This window comes from Molossus molossus, unplaced genomic scaffold, assembly GCF_014108415.1.
Source record: "Molossus molossus isolate mMolMol1 unplaced genomic scaffold, mMolMol1.p scaffold_m16_p_6, whole genome shotgun sequence".
In the NCBI taxonomy this organism is placed as follows: domain Eukaryota; kingdom Metazoa; phylum Chordata; class Mammalia; order Chiroptera; family Molossidae; genus Molossus; species Molossus molossus.
In genome coordinates, this window is record NW_023425399.1 from 19,710,132 (window position 1) to 19,734,106 (window position 23,975).

The following is a 23,975-nucleotide window of genomic DNA, read 5'->3' on the forward strand; positions in this document are numbered from 1 at the left end:
CCCCCCCCCACTGGGGATAAAGCCCGCAACCCGGGCATGTGCCCTGACAGGGAACCTGGACCTTTCAGTCCATGGGATGATGCTCAACCCACTGAGCCACAACAGCTGGGCGGGAAGATTTTTGCCCAGGTCCCATTCACAGAGATTCCAATTTTATTGGCTTGAGGTGTGACCTGGGCATTAGGATTTTGTTTGATACTTTTTTTTCCTTTTATAATTGAGGTACAATTCACAAAACATAAAAGTACCCATTAGAAATAAGCAATGCACATTTTCTAAATACCACAACTTCATTCTCTGCTACTCTTCACAGCAAAACTCCTTAAGTTATCAATACTTCCTGTCCAAACGTTTTGTCCCCACTGAACACTCCTACTCAATATCATACTAGACATACTAGCTAGTCCAATAAGACAAGGAAACAAAATACAGATTGGAAAGGGAAGAAATAACACTCCATTTGCAGAAACATGACTGCCTATGTAGAAAAACTCCAAAGAACTGACAAAACAAAAGCAAAAACTGGAACTAATAGTGATTATAGCAAGGTTGCAAAATACAAGGTTAATGTACAAAAGTCCATTGCTTTCCCATATATTAACAATGAATAATTGGAATTTGAAATCAGTAAATAGCAAGGAGGCGTGTATGTTTCCACTGGAGTTGAAAGTAGAATTAGATTGAGAGATGAAGATGTGGGCTACAGGCAGATCATGTAAGGCCTTATAAGGAAGTTAGCCTTTACCATGAGTGACTTAGGGGGCGCTACTGAAAAGAAGAAGTACTATGATTTGATGTACCTTTCCCTATACACATATAGAAACTTGCCCAATTAGTTTTGAATTTGTAAATGCTGGTTAAAATGACCTCCAAACTAAACTGTACCCATTAGTTATGTGAAATGCTAACAGCAATAACCTTAATCAGTAGCAGAAATGGCTGAATAAGAGATTATTACCTAGGTCCTGGATCCTTGAGATAGAGAGGTCAAGATGCAGGGTAGAAACTGCCAAAACCCAGAGCATACCAGTTAGCACCTAAGTATGGGAGTTCCTTTGTGCTTCTCCAACAATCTTCTTTGCATTTCACATTTTATAAAATAGCATCATATCCTTTAGGGAATTCAGTAGGCAATAAGAGAAGTATGGGGCAATTTATTCCATAAAAGAGATTCCTGAAGACCCCGCATTATTCAAACTTACATAATTCCTGACTAATAGTCCTATAAAATGAAGGTATAATAAGCCCAATCTCATTGACCTACAAGCTTTGAAATCATGTGGTTAATGAGTTTTCTCAATTTCTTGGGATTTGCATTAATTCAAATTTTGTACATAAATAAGTCTTTATATCACACAACTTCAAACTCTTAAACTTCAATTTTACAGAAATACAGCTATGCTTGAACATTACCACTTTACAGAGGAAGAAGTGAAATTCAGAGAACCTGCACGATCACATACTGGTGTATAGACCTATTAGAGGATCTGGGAAGTCTTGGGCCCTATAATAGGAAACAAGCTTATAGCATGGAGCTGCTCTATAGTTCACCACCACTATCACTCCTTTTGTGGCTGTGTAGGTTTTTTTTTCTTTATTGATATTAGAGAGAGAGAGAGGAAGGAAGAGGGAGAGAGAGACAGAAACACTGATGAGAGAGAACATCGATTGGCTGCCTCCTGCATGCCCTCCACTGGGGATCAGGCCCACAACCTGCGCATATGCCCTGACTGGGAGTCGAACCGGCAACCTCTTGGTGCATGGGTCAACGTTCAACCACTGAACCACATCAGCCGGGCTAGGTTTCTTTTTTCACTTTGTACTTGCTGCTGTAGTAGATGTTGTGCTTATCTCTCAGAACCTTCCCTACCTACTTCACTATGCAGAATCTACAGTGGTTCTCAACTTTCCTAATGCCACGACCCTTTAATACAGTTCCTCAGGTTGTATGTGGGCGTATCTGCATGTGAGCGGACCCATCTGGAGACGGATTGAGGAGCGGTGTCTCGGTTCCTAACACCATCGGAAATATGTGTTTTCCAATGGTATTAGGTGACCCCTGTGAAAGGGTCGGTCGAGCCCTGGTCAGTTTGGCTCAGCAGTTAGAGCGTCAGCCTGTGGTCCAGAGAGACCCGGGTTCGGTTCCTGCTAAGGGCATGTACCTAGTTTGCAGTTTGTCCCCGGCCCTGGTCGGTTGTGCAGGTGGCAGCCACTCAATGTGTCCCTTTCACGTCGATGTTTCTCTCTCTCTCCCTCCCACTCTATCTGAACAAAAAATGGAAAAATGTCCTCGGGTGAGGATTTAAAAAAAAGGGTCATTCGACCCCCAAAGGGGTCACGACCCACAGGTTGAGAATCGCTGAATTCTAAGAGGTTTGGACAGAACTGACTCCACATTCAATTAAAGTTGAAGAGTAAGTCCATGCCCTTTGTCGCAGTGATAGGCTTAGATAATCTGAGCCTTGGCCAACTGGTTCATAAAACAAGAACAGGAATAGACTAATCAGACCCAAACTTTAGATTCTGGTCCAATGCTTATTAAGAGGGTATGCTCTTATTCTCTTGTTAGATTTCAATAAAGCAGCATAGAGCCTTAAATGATATAGGCTACCATTCTACGACAAGGGTATTCAACCTGAAAACAGCAGTGACAGGCGAGATAGTAAAACACTGGGTCCTCAGCCAACAGTCCTGAAGTAGTACCTTCCCTGGACTTGCCTATTATATGAACCAACACATCTCCTTTATTATGGAGTCAATTCAAATTGAGTTTCCTGTTACTTCTAACTAAAAGCATCCCAATTGTTGTAGCTGGTCAGAAATATGGTCACATTAAGCGTTAGAGGGACAAACAATGAGGAAAAGGTGAGCTTCTAGGAGTTGTTCTATAGAAGCCCATGTTCTCTGAACACAAAGGGAGAGAGAAGCTTTCAGAGGCGCACCCTTACTTCTAGCTGAAGACTATGAAGTCATATGTGGCCTCAAGTGGCAGAGCTCACAGGAAGAGCTGCCCAGCAGGGACTAAGCTAAACCAAGTGAGTCCCTGAGGAACAGAGGCAGACAAGGTGACAAGAGGCAGAGATCATATGGACTATCCACGTGCACAGGAAGTCTCCTCCAGGGAGACACTCCTAGTCCCTATTCCAGGGCTCAGGGTACAGCATCCTTCCCTTGAGTACTAAAAGACAGCAAAGGAGAGTATGGGCTCTGCAACTAGATTCAAATCATGGCTCTACCACCTGCTAGATAGATAGACAGACAGATATTGGTTCAAGTTAATCCATATAATCTGCACCTCAGTTTCTAATCCATAAAATGGAAACAACAGTACCTGCTTCATAGGGTTTGTTTTGAGGTTTAAATAACACAAGTGAAAAATTTGAAACGGAGCCCACCATTCAGCAAGTACTCAAACATTAGCTGTTGTGCCCAAAAAGTGGTGCTGGTCTGCTCTCAGTTCTCTCTTCAGACAAGATCTAAGATCTTGGCTGTCTAAGAACTACAGAATATGTAACTTGGCTGTAAAACTTCTTTCCAAATGCCCAGACTCAGCTGAACAGAGCGACTTCCTGCCAGGGCTCTGCATCATACAGCAGTTTGTCCCCTGAGTATGGCAAGGCTTTTCCAGGAATGGCCACCTGTCTTCTCAGGCCGCAGGCACCCATCAGGAGAAATATTAGAGCTCTTCTTGCTCCCTCTGTACATACAGCCTGCTCCCTATTTCTCTTTTTATTTTTAAAGCTTTTTTTTTTTTTTAAATCCTCACCTGAGGATATGATATTTATTAATTTTAGAGAGAAAGGAAGGAGGAGAGAGAGAGAGAAACATAAATGTGAGAGAGAAACATTGATTGATTGCCTCCTCTACACGCCCCAACCAGGGATATCAAACCCATAGCCTAGGTATGGGTCCTGACTGGGAATCAGACCTGCAACCTTTTAATACCCAAGACAATGCTTCTACCAACTGAGCCACCAGCCAGAGTTGCTCTCTCTTTCTCCATCAGATCATCACTAAGTTATGACAGAAGGACATCAAACTGCTGCTTCCAGGAAGGAAGAGGAAAGAATAACATCACCCTCACCTATGGGAGAACTGCTTGTACACCACAGAACATAGCCATGCAGCTGACATAAGCAGTGACCAGAGCGTGTTATGACCTGCACACGGGGATAGCAGCTCAAGGGCAGAGTAGAAGTGGGTATGCTCTTGGAGAGATTCTCAATGCCCATCAGAGGAAGTGATGCTCATGGCCTAACACCATCATTTAATGTTGTCTACTTTCCCAGCTTCATTTCCCATCATCCCCTACCACCCAGATTATCAGTTCAAAAGGGTCCTCCAATAAATCCCACCCTCAAGCCCTTTATTTTTCTGCCTTAGCTCATATGACAGAGACTGCTAGGCATTCTCTAATACCCTTTCTCCACTTCTTCTACAGGAAAGAAGTACATTTTCCAACTTCCCCTTACAGAGGGTATAGCCAGGTACAGACGTTTGGGATATGAACAGAAGTGATGTGTGGTACTTCTGGATTGTGCCCTTAAAAGAAAAATGCATGTCCTGGCCAGTTTTGTTCAGTGGTTAGAACATCGGCCCAAGGACTGAAGGGTCACAGGTTCGATTCCAGTCATGGGCACATACCAGGACTGCAGGTTTGATCCCCAACCTGTCAGGGTCATGGGGCGGGGGGGGGGGGGGGGGGCAACCAATCAATGTCTCTCTCACTTCTTTCCTTCCTTCCTTCCTTCTCTCTCTCTCTTTTTATCTTTCTTTCTACCCCCCCCTCCACTCTATCTAAAAATCAATGGAGCCCTCTTCAGTTTGGCTCAATGGTTAGAGTGTCGGCCAGCGGACCAGAGTCTCGAGTTTGATTCTGGTCAAGAGCATGTACCTTGGTTGCGGTTCACCTCCAGCCCTCGTCAGGGTCATGCAGGAGGCAACCAGTCTTTGTGTCCCTCTCACACAGATATTTCTCTCTCTCTCCTTCCCACTTTGAAGATAAAAAGAAAAATATCCTCAGGTGAGGATTTAAAAATTAAATAAAAATGAAAATCAATGGAAAAATATCCTTAGGTGAGAATTAACAAAAATATAAAGAAGTATGCCCTCCCTCCTTTCCCTTCCCTGCAGCTGAAAGCCCTCCCTCCTTTCCCTTCCCTGCAGCTGAAAGATAGGCAAGGTAATAAACCATTCTGGGCCATGCAGAGAAGAGCAACACCTTAACCTGAGGCCTGGTGGAACAATGAGAAGGCTGGTCCTGGACAATTTCTTTCTTTCTTTTTTTTTTTTTTTTTTTTAATCCTCACCTGAGGACACTTTTCCATTTTTTGTACAGATAGAGTGGGAGGGAGAGAGAGGAAGAGAGAGAGAGTGAGAGAAACATCGACGTGAAGGGACACATCGAGTGGCTGCCACCCGCACGACCAACCAGGGCCGGGGACAAACTGCAACCAAAGTACACGCCCTTAGCGGGAACCGAACCCGGGTCTCTCTGGACCACAGGCCGACGCTCCAACCGCCGAGCCAAACCGGCCAGGGCTGGAAATTTATTTCACAGAGACAAGGTGCGAGCTTGCAGTCTTGACAAGAAGGAAATAAACCTGTCTTGTTTAAGCCAATTATATCCTCATTAAATTCATACTGCTCTCTTCCTTTAAAAGAGAAAGTGGCCTGGCTGGTGTGGCTCAGTGGCTGAGTGTCATCCTATGGACTGAGAGGTCCTGGTTCGATTCCCAGTCAGGACACATGCCCAGCTTGCTGGCTCGATCCCCAGTGGGGGTCGTGCAGGAGGCAGCCAATCGGTGTATCTGTCTCATCAAGGTTTCTCTCTCTCTCTCTCCCTTTCTCTCTAAAAATATCAATTAAAAAAAAAGAACATCTTCAAAAAATAAAGGAAAAAGTGCATGTCCCTGTGAGAAGGCCAGTCTAAGGGCACAAGAAAAGGTACAGATGGCAACAAAGAAGTGTCCACTGCCCCAAGGCTCATTTTGGCCTAAAGCTAAGGTTTATTCAGAGCGAGAACATGAACCAAAGGTTCCCTAGAATATTCTTTGTCAGCCAAACCTCTACTCAGGACCTTGGCAAAAACAAACGGAATACCAAGGAAGCCTAAAATATGCCCCTAAAGATAATTTATTAAATGGATTCTGGCCCTGGCCGGTTTGGCTCAGCGGTTAGAGCATCGGCCTGCGGTCCAGAGAGACCCAGGTTCGGTTCCCGCTAAGGGCATGTACTACGGTTGCAGTTTGTCCCCGGCCCTGGTTGGTCGTGCGGTGGCAGCCACTCGATGTGTCCCTTCACGTCGATGTTTCTCTCCCTCTGTCTCTTCCTCTCTCTCCCTCCCACTCTAGCTGTACAAAAAATGGAAAAATGTCCTCGGGTGAGGATAAAAAAAATAAAAAATAAAAAAATAAATGGATTCTGGTATGAGAAACCTCACTTGGAATAGCAAATCTAAAAGGACCTTCCAAATTCATTTATGATACTAAAGGCCTGACTCAGGGAAGAGGAAACATCTGAAGGTGAGAGTCAGAAGGGCACCTTAGGGATAGACTATCATAACAGTTTGTTGCCCTCGATGCCTCTAAACCTTTGCTGCTTGTTCCCAGCACAGGGATGCCTTTCCTAGTCCCCTGCCTTCTAGTCCAACCTTACCTACCCTCACCCTTTCAGGCCTAACTCAAATGCCACCTTCTACTCTCAACATCTCACCCCTGCTCTACAGGCAAAATCTGAATGTGTGTGCCCACAGCATTTTATATGTCCCTGACTGAAATAGGACTTAGCCCTTTTCACTGTATCTGTTCATGTGTTTTTCTCCCCACATGCAAGGTCCTTTTCTCATCCATACTTAGTCCTACACTGTCACTTCAGAAATGAGGAAATCAGATTTCTGAAGAGCTCAGAGCACAAGTTGACAGTACCAGGACTGCTACTAAGATTCGGTTCTGGACTCTCAGACCAGACCTGCTTCTGCGTCTCAACGTTACCAACAAAAAAATTGAGGGGATGAAAAAAAAAATCACCTCTGCAGAGTTTTCTGGTCCTGATGGATTAGAAGTCTCAAGAATCTCTATCTGAGAAATCCATTAGAACCCAAGTTTTCATTTGCCATAATCAGAGCACTCAGCATAACAAGGGTACTTTTTTATAATAATGATCCCCAAACAGCACAAATCCTTTAGCATAACATCAAGTTCACAATGCCTGTGAACCAGAACCCAGGCTGCCTGGTGTCATAGTGCCACCTTGAAACATCTTCCCAGCTGAACTCTCCTCAAATGTCTGAATTTCTACTCCTAACGATAAGGGCTTTCTTGGAAGTCTGAGGTGAAACCTAGATATGCAGAGAGAAAAGGTGAGCTATTAAGCTGGTTTTATTCTTTCAAATCTTAAAAAATTCAGTTATCACCCTGGCCAGTTTGGCTCAGCAGTAGAGCATCGGCCCACAGACCAGAGTCATGGGTTCATTTCTAGTCAAGGGCACGTACCTCAGTTGTGGTTCGTCCCTGGCCCCGGTCAGGGTCGTGTGGGAGGCAGCCAGTCAATGTACTCCTCTCACGTCGATGATGTTTCTCTCTCTCCCTCCCTTCTACTTGATCTGAAGATACATAGAAAAATATCCTCAGGTGAGGAAGAGTGGAAGGAAGGAAGGAAGGGAGGGAGGGAGGGAGGGAGGGAGGGAGGGAGGAAGGAAGGTTGGTTCAGTTAACAGATTAGTCAAGTACCAGCAAATCCATGAGGAAATAGAAGCTTTAATAGGAGAAAAGATGAGATGCCTGGAACAGGGGCAGGGGGCTTCCTGGAGTACTGGGGCTTATGGAATGTCCTGAATACCCTGCTATGTTTGCTCTCATTAACAGCCAGTAGCATGAACATGTTTACTCACTCTGGTTCACAAAAGATAACAACAGAGGCTCCTTCCTGCTGGTTAGTGGCAGAGGCAGGACTTAATTATTTAGATCAATTAGCCTATGGTTAAAAATTGGCTTCATTATACATTGTTTCACTTAAAGTCACAGAACCTACAGACGACATTAAGTGAAGACTTACTATATATTAGTATGAGATCCAAGAGCAGTAAATAAAAACAGAAACTCAATCATCCAGGTTTCTTAATTACACCAAATGGCAACACCTTGTCTACTGGTTCTCACACAGATCACCTTAGTCTGCATGGCCCTGCCCTACTGCTCTGAAACCTGATTTTATACATGCTGTCAGACGTCCCAGGAGTTTCACATGCCATTGAATGCCTATGTATATTAATGGAAAAGCTGTAAGCCAAAAATATATAATGTTACAATTTCAGGTAAAAAGAAGCTGGAAAGCCTGTAGAATTTATGGAAAACTTATTAATTCTCCTACAATTCCCCAGAAACATACAATTTTTCAATTTTTGTAAGTTTCAGAGGAAATCTCCAGGAAGGTTCTCTGTAATAAAACATGAACATGAGATTTTATGGTAACCCTTAGTATCATCATTGTAGTTTCAAAATTAACAATGCTATAGGAAAATATTTTCAGTCACAATTATTTTAAAATCAGACTCAAATTTGAACCCCACAGGAAAATCACATATCACCTTTAAGTTCTTTTGTCCTGCAGGCAGGGATGGGGGATGGGATGACTGCACCCATGCTGTTCTGAACGCAAGTTCTCCTGCTAGCTCTGGAAGGAGTTCCCTTTCCTTGACTGTCCCCACTTTATACTGAGAGTACTAAGGCCTTCAGAGGCTAAGGGTCTTACTCAAAGTAAATTGAACAGCAAGAGGGTGGGGTAAGAACAAGAGTTAGGTATTTCTGCTTCCTCCAGGAAGGCCACAGCTCTATAATGCAACCCCTGAGGATCACTGGTCATTTTCAATCTTTTGGAATTGAACCGGACCAGACCCACACCTGCTTCCTGTGCTTCCTGTGCTTCCTGTGTCAGAAATGGAAGCACTGTGACCTGAGCAGTAGAGCGCTCGTGATACAGATACAACACAGAATGGAAATACTTACTTGGGGAACTGGCAGAGACTCGCTTCCTGGTAAGGCTCTCCTGGCCAGCCTTGTCTGAAGCTGAAGAGCCCCTCGTTTGGACATGCCTCTTTCCTGGGCTCTCCTCTGGCTCTGGAGACTTCTCCATTCCATGGAAATACTTCATGTGATAGTGCAACAGTTTGGCTTTGCGGAAAAATTTTAAACAATCCACGACCTTGCATCTAAATTTGTGGTCTAGGTCGACAGCTGGTGCTTTAGATGTCACAAAATCACCTGTTTTCTTAAAAGTATTTGTTACTGAAAAAAAAGAAAGAAAGAAAAGATCCTTTGTGCTTATCCTAGTCGTTACAATACACACATTAATATATGGCAACAAAGTTAAAGAATAGCATGCAAATGTAGCTGGAGACATCAATCAGACTGCCATTACCTCCCAAAGATTACTGTTTGGAGAAAAGGAATACAACTTTAGGCTAAATAACAGAGATTCAACTGTGATTCACCTTTTCAAAGAAGAGATCAACATATTGTTTTTTTCTGAAGCTGCCCTAAAAGTTCTCAGGATTTCAGACTTTGGAGAAAGAACAAGGGAAAATCCTAAAAACAAAAATCAGAACCCCAACCCAGCACTTGTTACTCACGAATTGGACCAGATTCAGACACACCACCATTTCAGTAGCAATTTGTGTGGACAGAACTGGGGATTATTCTGGTGGGACCTCCTTATACAACCAAGTGGCCTTGCAACAGTTTTTCCACAAGGAGAGTGTAACTGTTACAAAGGTTTTAGCATTGAGTGTTTTTGAGATTTCAATACTGTGTACTTTGTTTCATCAAAAGGACTCAGAGACTATAAAAAACAACCAACCAACTGAATGCAGCTGGAAGGTATGAGGAGAACTTAGAGGGCTCGATGAGCAAATTCAAGAGACAATGTCTGAATGCCCTAAAACCAAACAGAAGGCAATGGTCTGTCATGCATCAATGACAAAAAGTAAAGCTGTCACAAGTCTTTCATGTGTGTTAGAAATCAGTTTATTGAGGACTCCCTTCACAGTGTCCTCACTCCAGTGACAGCAATCACATTAAACTCAAGTCTCTCCTCTACAGAATAAGTCACCCAAGAATATGCTTTCTTGAGTGAATCAAAAGTTTCCTAAATGCGCCCTGGCCGGTTTGGCTCAGCAGTTAGAGCGTCGGCCTGTGGTCCAGAGACCTGGGTTTGGTTCCCGCTAAGGGCACATACCTCAGTTGCAGTTTGTCCCTGGCCCTGGTTAGGTCGTGCAGGTGGCAGCCACTTGATGTGTCCCTTTCACATCGATAATTTTCTCTCTCTCTCTCCCTCCCTCCCTCCCTCCCTCCTCCCTCCCTCCCTCCTCCCTTCCTCCCTCCCACTCTACCACTCTATCTGAGCAAAGAATGGAAAAATGTCCTCAGGTGAGGATTAAAAAAAAAAACAAATTCCTAAATGCAATGAATTATACAAGTTTCATCAGAAGCATCCCTGGCCGGTTTGGCTCAGCGGTTGGAGCGTCGGCCTGCGGTCCTGAGAGACCCGGATTCAGTTCCCGCTAAGGGCACGTACCTCGGTAGCAGTTTGTCCCCGGCCTTGGTCGGTTGTGCGGGTGGCAGCCACTTGATGTGTTCCTTTCACATCGATGTTTCTCTCTCTATCTTTTCCTCTCTCTCCCTCCCACTCTACCTGAACAAAAAATGGAAAAATGTCCTCGGGTGAGGATAAAAAAAAAAAAAAAAATTCAGAAGCAGATAGTGTGCTGAAACTTTGGTAAATATTACGATTACTTTTTGAAGTACATTCTATGATCTACCTCATACTCTATTGCAGCACTAGGGTATAAATGCAAAACTGGTAGGCTTAATGAGCTGATGGATGCTGTTACATAGGCAATTTAAACAAGTAAAAAAGTATACACACATATACACATCCCAAGTAGAATGCCTTAAAATCACTTCCCATCTCTGAAAGAGATGTAAGAGGCTCGAATCATTTAGATGCAGTTAAGAGAAGAAAAAGTAATATTAAGTAAAATAGAATATATACTTATCAGACTAATAGTACAGGACAAGCATGTCTGAAGAGAAATTAAAAACTCAAACCTCTGATACATCCTAACATTCTCTCTTAAAACCAAATACAAACGGTTTCTCTCAAATTTCCTCCTCTTAGGCCTATTAAGTTGAACCATAGGAATCTGTGATTTTTGTAGTAATTAAAAAGGTTAAATAGCCCTGGCTGGTTTGGCTCAGCGGTTAGAGCGTTGGCCTGCGGTCTGGAGAGACCCGGGTTCGGTTCCCGCTAGGGGCACGTACCTCGGTTGCAGTTTGTCCCCGGCCCTGGTTGGGTCGTGTGGGTGGCGACCACTCGATGTGTCCCTTTCACATTGATGTTTCTCTCTCTCTCTCTCTCTCTCTCCCCCCCTCCCACTCTATCTGAACAAAATATCGAAAAATGTCCTCGGGTGAGGATAAAAAAAAAAAAAAAAAAAGGTTAAATATTGGCCATTTCATAGGGTTCAACCTAATATTTCCTTTTCCATATGACAGTATTTCAAAAATCATTCCAGACAACTCCATTTACCACTGTCTAAATAAAGCTAAGATCTGAGATCAGAAAGCATAACTGACTGCCACCACCTGAGGACTATAGCAGTCAAATTCAAGTAAACTCAACTATCCTTTGACTTGCATTTGAAGGCCAGATTTGTGATGAACTTATTTATACTGCAAAACAAGAAGGCTAAAATACAAATATCTCTGAATTTAAGAAAAAATTTAAGAACTGAAAATTATCTTCGGCAAGTGGTGTGGGAAAACTGGACGACGGAGGAGGAGGAGGAGGAGGAGAAGAAATGGGACCACTCTCTTACACCATATACAAAAATAAACTCAAAATGGATTATATTTAAATGTAAGGCCTGAAAGCCCAAACCTCCTAGAAGAAGACATAGGTAGTAAACTATCTGACATCAGTCTTAGTAATATGATATCCCCTCAAGCAAGAAAAACAAAAATAAACAAATGGGATTTCATCAGACTAAAAACTTCTCCACAGCAAAGGAAACAATCAACAAAACAAAGAGAGGACCTACTCAATGGGAGAATACATCTGCAAATGATATATCCAATTAGGGGTTGATATCCAAAATATATAAGGAATTCATACAACTCAACAACAAAAAAATAAACAATCTGATCCAAAAATGGGCAGAGGACATAAAGAGACATTTCTTCAAAGAAGACATACAGATGGCCAATAGACATATGAAAAGATGCTCAATATCGCTAATCATGAAGGAAATGCAAATCAAAACCACAATGAGATACCACCTCACACCAGTCAGAATGGCTATATCAAAAAGTCAACAAATAATGTTTTGGCAGGATGTGGAGAAAAGGGAACCCTTATATACTGTTGGTAGGACTGTAAATCAGTGCAGCCACTATGGAAAACAGTATAGAGAGTCCTCAAAAAATTAAAAATAGACTACCATACAACCCAGCAATTCCACTTCTGGGTATTTATCCTAAGAAAATGAAAACACTAATTCCAAAAGATATATGCACACCTATTTTCATTGCAGCATTAGTTACCAAAGCCAAGATATGGAAGCAACCTAGACATCCATCAATAAAATGAATGGAGTCCAGCCGGTATGGCTCACTGGTTGAGTGCTGACCCATACACCAAGAGGTCACCAGCTTGATTCCCAGTCAGGGCACATGTCCAGGTTGTGTGCCAAATCCCCAGTGGGGGGCATGCAGGAGGCAGCCAATCAATGTTCTCTCTCATAGATGTTTCCATCTTTCTCTCCCTCTCCCTTCTTCTCTCTCTAAAATAAATAAAAATAATTTATGTAAAAAATATATATATAGCCCTGGCCGGTTTGGCTCAGCGGTTAGAGCGTCAGCCTGCGGTCCAGGGAGACCCGGGTTCGGTTCCCGCTAGGGGCATGTACCTCGGTTGCAGTTTGTCCCCGGCCCTGGCTGGTCGTGCAGGTGGCAGCCACTCGATGTGTCCCTTTCATGTCTATGTTTCTCTCTCTGTCTCTCTCTCCCTCTCACTCTAACTGAACAAAACAAAACAAAAATGTCCTCAGGTGAGGATTAAAAAAAATAATAAAATAAAAATATATATATATAATGAATGAATGAAGTAGACGTGGTATATATAAATAATGAAATAAAGCAATAAAGAATGAAATCTTGTCATTTGTGACAACATGGATGGACCTAAAGGGTATTATGCTAAACGAAATAAGTCAGTCAGAAAAACATAAATACTGTAGTGTCAATATGAATTTAAAAAACAAACAAAACAAAAATAGACTCATAGAAACAGAGAGCAAAGGAGGGTGGGTTACCAGAGAGAAGGGGGATGGGGATGAGTGAAAAAGACAAAGGGGAATATAGTCTATAATATTATGATAGGTTCACAGTGACAGATGATTACTAGAATTAGTGGAGTGATCACAATGTAAAGCATAAAAATGTCGAATCACTATATTCAACACCTAAACTAACATAACACGGCATACTAATTATATGTAAATAATTATTAAGATAAAAAATTTTTAAGTCTATTTATGATAAAAAGAGTTGAAAGTGAGAACTTGGAACCAATTTTTTAATTACCATTCTTGCCTTGGCCAGTTTGGCTTAGTGGTTAAGAGCGTCAGCCCGCAGACAAGAGAGACCCGGGTTTAGTTCCCGCTGAGGGCACATAGTTTGGTTGCAGTATGTTCCCGGCCGCAGTTGGGGCTGTGTGGGTGGCAACCAGTCGATGTGTCTCCCTCACGTCGATGATTCTCTCTCTCTCTTCCCCCCTTTCTCCTTCTCTCTCTTTCTCTCTCTCTCTCCATCTGAAGATGAATGGAGGAATATCCTTGAGTGAGGATTAAATGAAAAATAAAAAAAAAAGAATTACCATTCTCTGTATTCAAAAACTTTGTACTCTTGTGTATACACACGGGTCATTTGCATAAGGCTAAGACAGGACAGTGGTTAAAAGTGTGGGCTCTGCTGCTGGACAACCTGGTTCAAATCCTGTGTCCTCTGCTCCTCCTGCCTCAATTTCCTCATGTGCAGGGTAGAGATAATAATGGTAACTTCTTCACTGAGTTGTGAGAATTCAATAAATTACATGCAAAGATCCTAGAAAAGCATCTGGCATTTAAGTGTCCTATTACTACACAGTATCATTTTGGGGTTATGAACAAATGGGACTTATAAATAGCCTTTCAAGAATTAACCTGCTCATAAGCAGAAGATCAGAATTCACCATCACTCCCAGCCTTAGTGCATGCCCATGCCAGGGGCAGTATGCTATAATGAAAATGGCAAACTCCGAAGCCAGCTCTACCCTTCACTAGTTGTATAAATAAGCTGTGTACATTTTTTAAATATTCTGGTTATTCAATTTCTCATCTTATTTGTAATAACACCTATTACAAATTGCTGGAGAGAGGGCTATAGCTAACACATACTTGGCACAAAGCAGGCAATTTCTAATATAAAATATATCTTAGTAAATAGGCTTCTCATTTATGGAACACAGCTAGCTAGAAACAGCTGTGATAATTATCAACCAAGTAAAACATCCCTTTGACCAGCACTCATAAGCTCTAGCTGGGAGACACATCACTCTGTAAGCACTCTTCATCTTTCTAAAAATGTGAAATCCAAAACCAACCACAAGATTTCTAGTATGGCTATTCAGTGGGATTATTATTCCCACCTTTTACGACATGTTACTTTTACAAATGCAGCCAAAGATTTTTTTAAAAATAATCACAATATACAATGCCAGGCTTAGGCCACCAAAACCCTGAACTTTGTGTTGTCTTTTTAAATGTTCTAAATATATTTTAATTGATTATTTAGAGAGGAAGGGAGAGAGAGAAACATCGATGGGAGAGAGAAACATTGATCAGCTGCCTCCAGCACACCCCTGAGCCCACAACCTGGGCACGTGCCCTGACCAGGAAACTAACCCGGACCTCTCAGTCCAATGGATGACAGTCCACTGAGCCACACCGGCCGGATTGTGTTATTTATTTTTTTTTAACTTTTTTTTCCCTTTATTGATTTTAGAGAAAGAGTAAGTGAGAGGGAGAGAGACAGAAACATTGACGAGAGAAAACATCGATTGGCTGCCTCCCACATGCTCCCCACTGGAGATTTGGCCCACAACCGGGGCATGTGTCCTGACTGGGAATCAAACTGGCAACCTCTTGGTGCATGGGTCGATGCTCAACCACTGAGCCATATCGGCCGGACCGGGCTGTGTTTTCTTTTTTTTCTATCCTCACCCGAGGACATTTTTTTTTCCATTTTTTGTTCAGACAGAATGGGAGGGAGGGAGAGGAAGAGAGAGAGAGAGAAATATCGACGTGAAAGGGACACATCGAGTGGCTGCCAACTAGGGCCGGGGACAAACCGCAACCAAGGTACGTGCCCTTAGTGGGAACCGAACCCAGGTCTCTCTGGACTGCAGGCCAACGTCTAACTGCTGAGCCAAACCGGCCAGGGCCTGTGTTTTCTTTTTAAAACATGAATTAAAGTGTATTTTCATTTCCCCCAAACAGTTCTGTCAAACTATATAGTGACAAAATATGTATTTGTAATAAACTCCATCTGATGATTTTAGTCCAATACTTTAAAAACTCTCAATTCTGTAATCCTATATATTCTTAGGTCTTTTTCCAAGTTGTTGATAAAGATCCAGTAGGTCAGACCTGAGGACTGCCTTTGGAACAGCCTTTAGGCTGACACCAATCAATTAAATCTGCACTCTGGGTATAGTTGCCTGAGCCAATTCAATTTCATTTCTCAGATCACCAACATGCTCATATATCGATTTCCTCCTTGTCCACAGATAGATTTCAAGAAAGAGGTAGTCAAACTATCTGCTGCAATAAAGATATACCTGTTATGGTAGTGCTATAGATCCCCAAAATTTATATGTTTAAATCTAATCCCTGATATGGTATTTGGAGGAGGGGCTTTTGACACGTGGATTAGGTTATAAATGGAACTAATGCCCTTATAAAAGAGACCCCAGAAAGCTCCCTTGCCCCTTTTGCCAGGTGAGATTACAGTGAGAACCATTAAGAACTAAGTAGACCCTAACGAGACACTAAATCTACTGGAGCCTTGATCTCAGACTTCACAGCCTTCACAACTATGAGAAATAAATGTCTGCTGTTTATAAGCCACCCACTCAGTCTATGGTATTCTGTCAGAGCAGCCTGAATGAACTAGGTCAGAGTCTACCAATCCAGTAAGCCTCTCAAAAGGAAATAAGTTTAGTTTGGCAGGATAAAAACTCCTCCCCCAAAAGCAAAACCCTTGCTTAGCAGAAGGTGGGAACAGCTGGACCTCCAAAGGAGAGCAAGCTTGGCATGCAGGTGGGCCACTTGCCTCTGAGAGGTAGTACTAAGATCACAGAGGCTCAGATGAATGGAGAAACTCCCTAGGAGAGAAGACACTGCCATGTGTCACTGTCATGAAGTAACCCCCCTTCCCCCGGCCAAACCAAAAGCCCCCTTCAAGATAAAAATTGACAAAACAAAAAATGATTTGCTAGTGTTTCTCTGAAGGAGTAAACATTAAAAGAAGAAAGATTTTAGAATTATGAATCTTCAACCACGGAAGTTCAGGAAGTAAGAGTCCCCCATAAATTCAACTCAGTGAAGTATAACTCATTAATATGCATGCCCTTTTGATTATAAGCCTGTTAGTAACCTTCCTTTGCACTGTTGGGAAAAAGCAATCAACACAGGCATCAGGGTTAGACAAACGGCAAACAGGGTATGAATCAGTTATGGATAATAGCCTGTGAGAAAATCTGATTACTCAATTAACTATAATCTCAGAACCACAAATTGAAAAATGATCAAAAATATTATACAGGAATAGTGTTTATGCTCACTTTTTAATGAAAATTATGTGTTAAATTAAAATAACAGCAAAAAAATATATATAAACACCCCAAGATTTAAGTATTTGTTCCATTTTCATGAAGGTCTGACAAACTGTACTAACTTTGAACTCAATACATTTTTAGAGGTATAGAAAACTTTCCAGACTTTATAATTTTATCTTATCCTCACCCGAGGATATTTTTCCATTTTTTGTACAGACAGAGCGGGAGGGAGAGAGAGAGAGAGAAACATCGACGTGAAGGGACACATAGAGTGGCTGCCACCCGCACGACCAACCAGGGCCGGGGACGAACTGCAACCGAAGTACGTGCCCTTAGCGGGAACCGAACCCGGGTCTCTCCGGACCGCAGGCCGACACTCTAACCGCTGAGCCAAACCGACCAGGGCAGACTTTATAATTTTATCTTACTCTTTCCTTACAACAGCCACAACAAGCTGTCTGTATGCACAATGAAATGTGCCAGTGTAGCCAGTGTAGTCCACGTGGTTCCCTCTGTTTGACACATTTCTCCCATATGCAAAACAAGCCCTGCTCATCCTTCAAATGCCACCTCCTTGCACAACACTTTCTCCTTGGTTTCTCAGCAGAAAAGATTCTGTCCTGCCTTCTCTGAATTTCCATAAGTACTTCATGAAATATAAATTTTTATGTGCCCCTTTCTATTTGTATTAGAGTTGGTTCTGTTCACTCCTTATTCTAAAATGTTGAAATAGGGAATGTGTTCCTTTCTTTTCTTCTCTTATAAGTACTTATTTTACTGTACTACTATATTCAACAAGAGAGTTAGTCTCTCCAAGAATGTTTCTTCATCATTAAGTGGGAATAAAATACATATTTCACAAGGCTCCTATGTGTGTCTCCATGAGGTAATAGAAGAAAAAACCCTTATTAACTGCAATGGGTTACTTGAACATTAGTTGTCATCATGGTTGTCATCAATCTCACCTTGACTTACTTAAAACAATCAAAATCGCCCTGACAGCTGAGGCTCAGTGGTTGGAGCATTGGCCCTCACAGTGAAGGGTCCTGGGTACGATTCCCAGTTAAGGACATGTAGCTGAGTTGCATTCCCCAGGTCCTGATCAGGGTGTGTGCAGGAGGAAACCAATCAATGGGTCTCTCTCACATCCATGTTTCTTTCTATCCTTCTCTGTCCCTCCCTCCCTCCCTCCTTCTCCCCTCCACTCTCTCTAGAAATCAATGAAAAAAATATCCTCAGGTGAGGATTAACAACAACAAAAAAATCAAAATCAAAACCAAAATCATGCATAGTCCCAGCCAGGGGTCCATGTATCAGTGGCATGACCTGAAAAATTTTAACACCTAATTAATCAGTAATTGCTGTATTAATGGTAATTAATAAAACACAATAGGACCCTGGCCAGTCTGGCTCAGTGGTTGAGCGTCAGCCTGCAGACCTAAGAGTCTCGAGTTCAATTCTGGTCAAGAGCACATACCTCAGTTGCAGTTTGGTCCCTGGCCCTGGTTGGGGTCGCAACCAGTCAATGTGTCTCCCTCACATATCTCTCTCTCTCTCTCCCACCCCCTCTCCCTCTCCCTCCCTCCCTCCCTCTCTGTCTGAAAATAAATGGAAAAATTTCCTCAGATGAGGATTTAAAAAATAAAATTAAAAAGCACAATAGGGTCCTGCCAGTGTGGCTCAGTGGCTGAGCGTCAACCCATGCACCAAGAGGTTGCCAGTTCGATTCCCGATCAGGACACATGCCCAGGTTGTGGGCTCAAACCCCAGTGGGGAGCATGCAGGAGGGAGCCGATTGATGTTCTCTCTCATCGATGTTTCTATCTCTCTCTCCCTCTCACTTCCTCGCTTTCCAAAAAGTCAATAAAGGGGAAAAAAAAGCACAATAGGAACAGTAAAATGACGCAACCAGCAAAAGTGTTTCACATTTGAAAAGAATTAAAAAACAGAATACATACAGCATAATTACACTAAAAAAAAAACCACAAAGGGAATACTATGAGCAAAACAAAATCATGTATAAGATTAATCTATAAAATATAAATAGTATTTCTTTTAGAATTGTAAGAATGCAAACAATGCCAACCTTTTGATCAAGAGTTTTCAAGTAAACAAAATCAGTTTTCTCTACTTTTCCATGTTTTCTTTTTTTTATTATTGATTTTTAGAGAGAAACATCAATGTGAGAGTGAAACATCAATCAGCTGCCTCCTTGTCCCTACCAGGGATCAAGTCCACAACCTGGGCATGTGCCCTGACCAGGAATCAAACCAGCAACCTTTCGATGCACAGGACGACACCCAACCAAGCCACACTGGCCAGGGTTCCATGTTTTCTAATATGTTTATAATAGCCATATATTTTCACAGTAGACAAAAACAACGTGATTCTTTTATATTTTCACATTATGCTCCTCCCCAGAAAAGGTGTTCCTGTGACAAAAGAAACATGGTGTTGGAAGCATAGTCAAGAAATTAGGATAGCCACTGGTTGCCAAAAGGGACAGCTGGCCACTGTCTACATAAATCCAGTCTCACATACGAGTGTGTATTTCCCAAGGGGAGGACAGTTCATTTGAAATGTGTGTCACTGGTGGAACCAGTTAAGTGACATCTACTCTTGTCAAAATGGGAGCAGTTACAAGGACAGTGGGCAAAAAATACATACATTAAATCTTTGTGAAAGCGTGGTTCAAAAACTTGGGGTAATCAAATTACCCTTAGGGTAGAAACCAACTTATTCCTGTTTTAGAAAGCAGTAAGAAAATCAGTATTTGCAAATAGTTACTGGTATTACCATTTAAATGTTCTTTGTCCGGCCAGTGTGACTCAGTGGCTGAGCATCGACCTATGCACCAAAAGGTCGCCGGTTCGATTCCCAGTCAGGTTACATGCCCAGGTTGTGGGCCGGACCCCCAGTGGGGGGTATGCCGGAAGCAGGCAATCACGGCCCTCTCTCATTAATGTTTCTCTATCTCTCTCCCCCTTTCCCTTCCTCTCTCTCTAAAAATAAAATTTAAAAAAGAATTTAAAAATCAACAAACAAAAAAAAGAGTTAAAAAAAAAAGGAGTTATAAATGCTCTGTGCTGCCCAGCCAGTGTGGCTCAGTGATTGTGCATCGACCAATGGACCAATAGGTTGCCAGTTCAATTCCTGCTCAGGGCACATTCCCAGGGTTGTGAGCTTGATCCCGGGTGGAGGCATGCAGGAGGCAGCCAAACAATGTCAATGTTTCTCTCTCATTGATGTTTCTATCTCTCTCTCCCCCTCCCTTCCTCTCACTTTAAAATCAATAAATATAGAAGGAGGGTGTCTGGGGGGGGGGGGGATCTGTAACAAAAATAAATAAAAATTGGATAAAAATAAAATAAAATAAATAAAAACATTTAAAAATAAATAAATGCTCTGTGCTATCCCTCATGTTGAACATATTTTTGTTTGGAGGAATCAAGGCAAAGCATAGAGCTCTCCTCTGGCTCCCAGGCTCAACATCCAAACAGTTACCCTTTGCTCTTTCCTCTCCCAAATTACTACTATACAGAGAAAAATATACAGATTTGAATTTCCTTTCAAGAATAGTAAGCCTAGCCTGGGCCGGTTTGGCTCAGCAATTAGAGTGTTGGCCTGCAGTACAGAGAGTCCCAGGTTTGGTTCCCGCAAAGGGCATGTACCTAGGTTGCAGTTTGTCCCTGACTCCAGTTGGGGTCATGTGGGTGGCAACCACTTGATGTGTCTCTCTCACATCAATGTCTCTCTCTCTCTCTCTCCCTCCCTCTCCTCCCACTCTATCTGAAGATAAATGCAAAAAAAAAAAGAATAGTTAACGCTAAAGAATTATTTCCTTTGTGGGTGTGTGTGTGCGTGTGGTAATAGGAGATAAGACTATAAAACATCTCCTAATAATCCCTGCCTTCTGGTATTCACACCCATGTATAAATTCTCTCACCTTGAGTGTGGGAAGGATTGGTAACTTGCCTCTAAAAGGATATAGCAATGTGACAGTATGTCACTTCCATGATTATGTTATGTAAGATTGTAATGTCCACCTTACTAGTAGTTACACCTCCTTGCTGACTGAATGAAAACAAGCTGCTATGTTGTGAGCTATTCTATGGAGGCCCATCTGGCAAAGAACTGAGTAAAAGCAAAAAACTATAGCCCTCGGTCTGACTTCCTGCAAATAAAGAATGCTGCCAATAACCATGTCAGCCTGGAAGCGGATTCTTCCCCAGTAGAGTTTTCAGATGAGAACACAGCCCTAGCCAACCCCTTGATTGCAGCCTTGGACTCAGTTAAGCTATGCCTGATATCCTCACCCACAGAAACTGTGACAAAATAAATGTGTGTTTAAAGCCATTATGTTTGTTGTAATATTGTTACATAGAAACAGACAATGTAGAGTAGGATCAGAAGCCCTCTCATTTTCTATATACTTGGGTAATGCTTTATACTTTCCCTTTTACAATAAGTATACATTACTTTTATACTATAAAAGGTTTTAAAACTGTTTCTTAAAACTTAGCTTAGAGATGAATGCCTTATCTACCCCTCCTTTTTTTTTTTTTTTTTTTTGTATATTCACTGCTAGTACCTCAAAACCTCACAATTAGATGACTATGATGGTGATATTCAGTCTGATTGGCAATACTCAATCTGGCATTCTAATCCCATGTCAACCTAAGTACCCATCTTGCTTTCTAAACTCATCTCCCATTAATCTACAATGAGGCCTCAGCATCTGCCATTGCTGGCCCCAGCAACTGCTTCATGCTCCTAGAGCTTGTACTTCTACTCATGTTGTGCCCTATTCCTGCCATTCTTCCCTGGTTCAGCCAAGTATTCATTTCCATCCAGACCCAGCTCACTCCACATGTAGGAGGGTGTTCAGATGGCCCAGGCTGTCAGAGACCATATGCCATCAGCTCCTGGCACAAATGACTATCTGATGCACCCCATCTTTAGCACTCTGGATCTACTCTTGAGTCCTGTTGTCACTTCTCCATCCAGAAGATAAGGGCCACTTCTCATTGTCTTGTTTTCCCTCAGCACTAAACCCTAATACAGATAGTATTCTAGTCAGCAATGATACCATGTGAACCCAGTAGTTAAAATATTTTTTTGACATGTACTTCAAGTACTATAATGAATAAAACAATTTTCAGGTCTGTGAAAAAATAACTTTCTCAGCTTTAAAGTAACAAAAGCAGTAAGAGAAAAACATGAATTGTTCTTGTTGTTGTTAATCCTTACCCGAGGATATTTTCCATTGATTTTTAGAGAAACTGGAAGGGTGGAGGGGGAGAGAGAAACATCGATATGAGAGAAATATATCAGCTGGCTGCCTCTTGTATGACCCCAACTGGGGCAGGAAATTAAACCTGTAACCCAGGTACATGGAATCAACCTTGACTGGAATCAAACCTGAGACCCTTTGATCCGCAGGCCGATGCTCTAACCACTGAGACAAACTGGCCAGGGCAAACACGAACAGATTTACATATTCACCGCAAGTCCAGTCAAATACTTAAAATAAAAAATAAACAATCGTCCAGCCGGTGTGACTCAGGGGTTGAGCGTCAACCCAATCACCAAGAGGCCACTCATTCGATTCCCGGCCGGGGCACATGCCCAGGTTGTGGGTCTGATCTCCTGTGGAGGGCATGCGGGAGGTGGCCAATCGATGTTCTCTCTCATCGATGTTTCTCTCTCTGTCTATAAATCAATAAAAGAAAAAAAAATTAAATAAACAATCAAAATATCCACAGAGAAATAGTTTAAAAATTATGAGAAGTCTTGCCCTGGCTGGTTTGGCTCAGCGGTTAGAGCGTCAGCCTGCAGTCCTGAGAGACCCGAGTTCAGTTCCTGCTAAGGGCACGTACCTCAGCTGCAGTTTGTCCCCCACCCTGGTTGGGTCATGTGGGTGGCAACTACTCGATGTGTCCCTTTCACTTCAATGTTTCTCTCTCTCTCTCTCTCCCTCCCACTCTATCCGAACAAACTATCAAAAAATGTCCTTGGGTGAGGATAAAAAAAAAAAAATTATGAGAAGTCTGAATTATGTAATTCTAATCAGCCACTTAAAAAGAATAAAGTAGCCCTGGCCGATATTGCTCAGCGGTTAGAGCATCACCCCATGGACCAGAGAGTCCCGGGTTTAGTTCCAGCTAAGGACATGTACCTCGGTTGCAGTTCATCCCCAGCCCCTGTTGGGGTCGTGTGGGTGACAACCGGTCGATGTCTCTCTCTCACATTGATGTTTCACTCTCTTCCTTCCTTTCTCCCTCTCGCTCTATCTGAAAATAAATGCAAAGATGTCCTCGAGTGAGGATAAAAAAAATTTTTTTTAAAGAATAAAGTATTTCTATATTTACTGATATGAATAATCTCAAGATATATTAAGTGAAGATAGGAAGTTGGCCAGTACACAACTCCATGTACAATTACAGATGTAGAAAAAATATATTATAAAAATGCAGTTAGGAAACCAGAAGGATAGAAATTAAACTGTTGATAGTGGTTACCTCTAGAGAGAGGCTTGGGCTAGAAAGGCAGGTGGTAAAGAGGAACTTCCATCCACATTTTCTCTGTATACCCTAGGAACAATGAGCATACTTAGCACCCAGATCGTGGTTTCTAAATTCTCCACTTAAAAGATATAGAACTTCTTGGAGAAACAGTTGAATCCAGGGTTGGATAAATAACAACATAAGCTTAAAACATCTTGTTATGCCAAAAAGTAAAGAAATGCTCAAAGATAATATACAGGAAAAAGTTTGAAGGGCTCTCATTGGCCAAACAAATCTGGGACAATATGGGTATTAAAATTAAATAATGATAAGAACTTATATGCATATATGCATAGACCATGGACACAGACAATAAGGTGATAAAGGCCTAGGGCGGGGCAGGAACTTGAAGGAGTGGGACAATGGTAGAAAAATGGAGGACTTATGTAGTACTCACTACAATAAAGATAAAAATTAAATTAGCCCTAGCCAGTATGGCTCAGCAGTTACAAAGTTGGCCTGTGATTCCCGGTCAGG

The 23,975-nt window shown here is 42.2% G+C and overlaps 1 protein-coding gene across 10 annotated transcripts in view; it reads right to left on the minus strand.

The window, feature by feature from the left end:
* The window catches only part of PHF20 (PHD finger protein 20), a 153,136-nt gene that overhangs the window by 34,095 nt on the left and 95,066 nt on the right, over positions 1–23,975 (minus strand). For all 10 annotated transcript variants that reach the window (XM_036246046.1, XM_036246045.1, XM_036246044.1 and 7 more), the window contains one exon: positions 9,006–9,284. In XM_036246046.1, the coding sequence (XP_036101939.1) occupies positions 9,006–9,284 (279 nt within the window). The remainder of the gene's footprint in view (positions 1–9,005; positions 9,285–23,975) is intronic.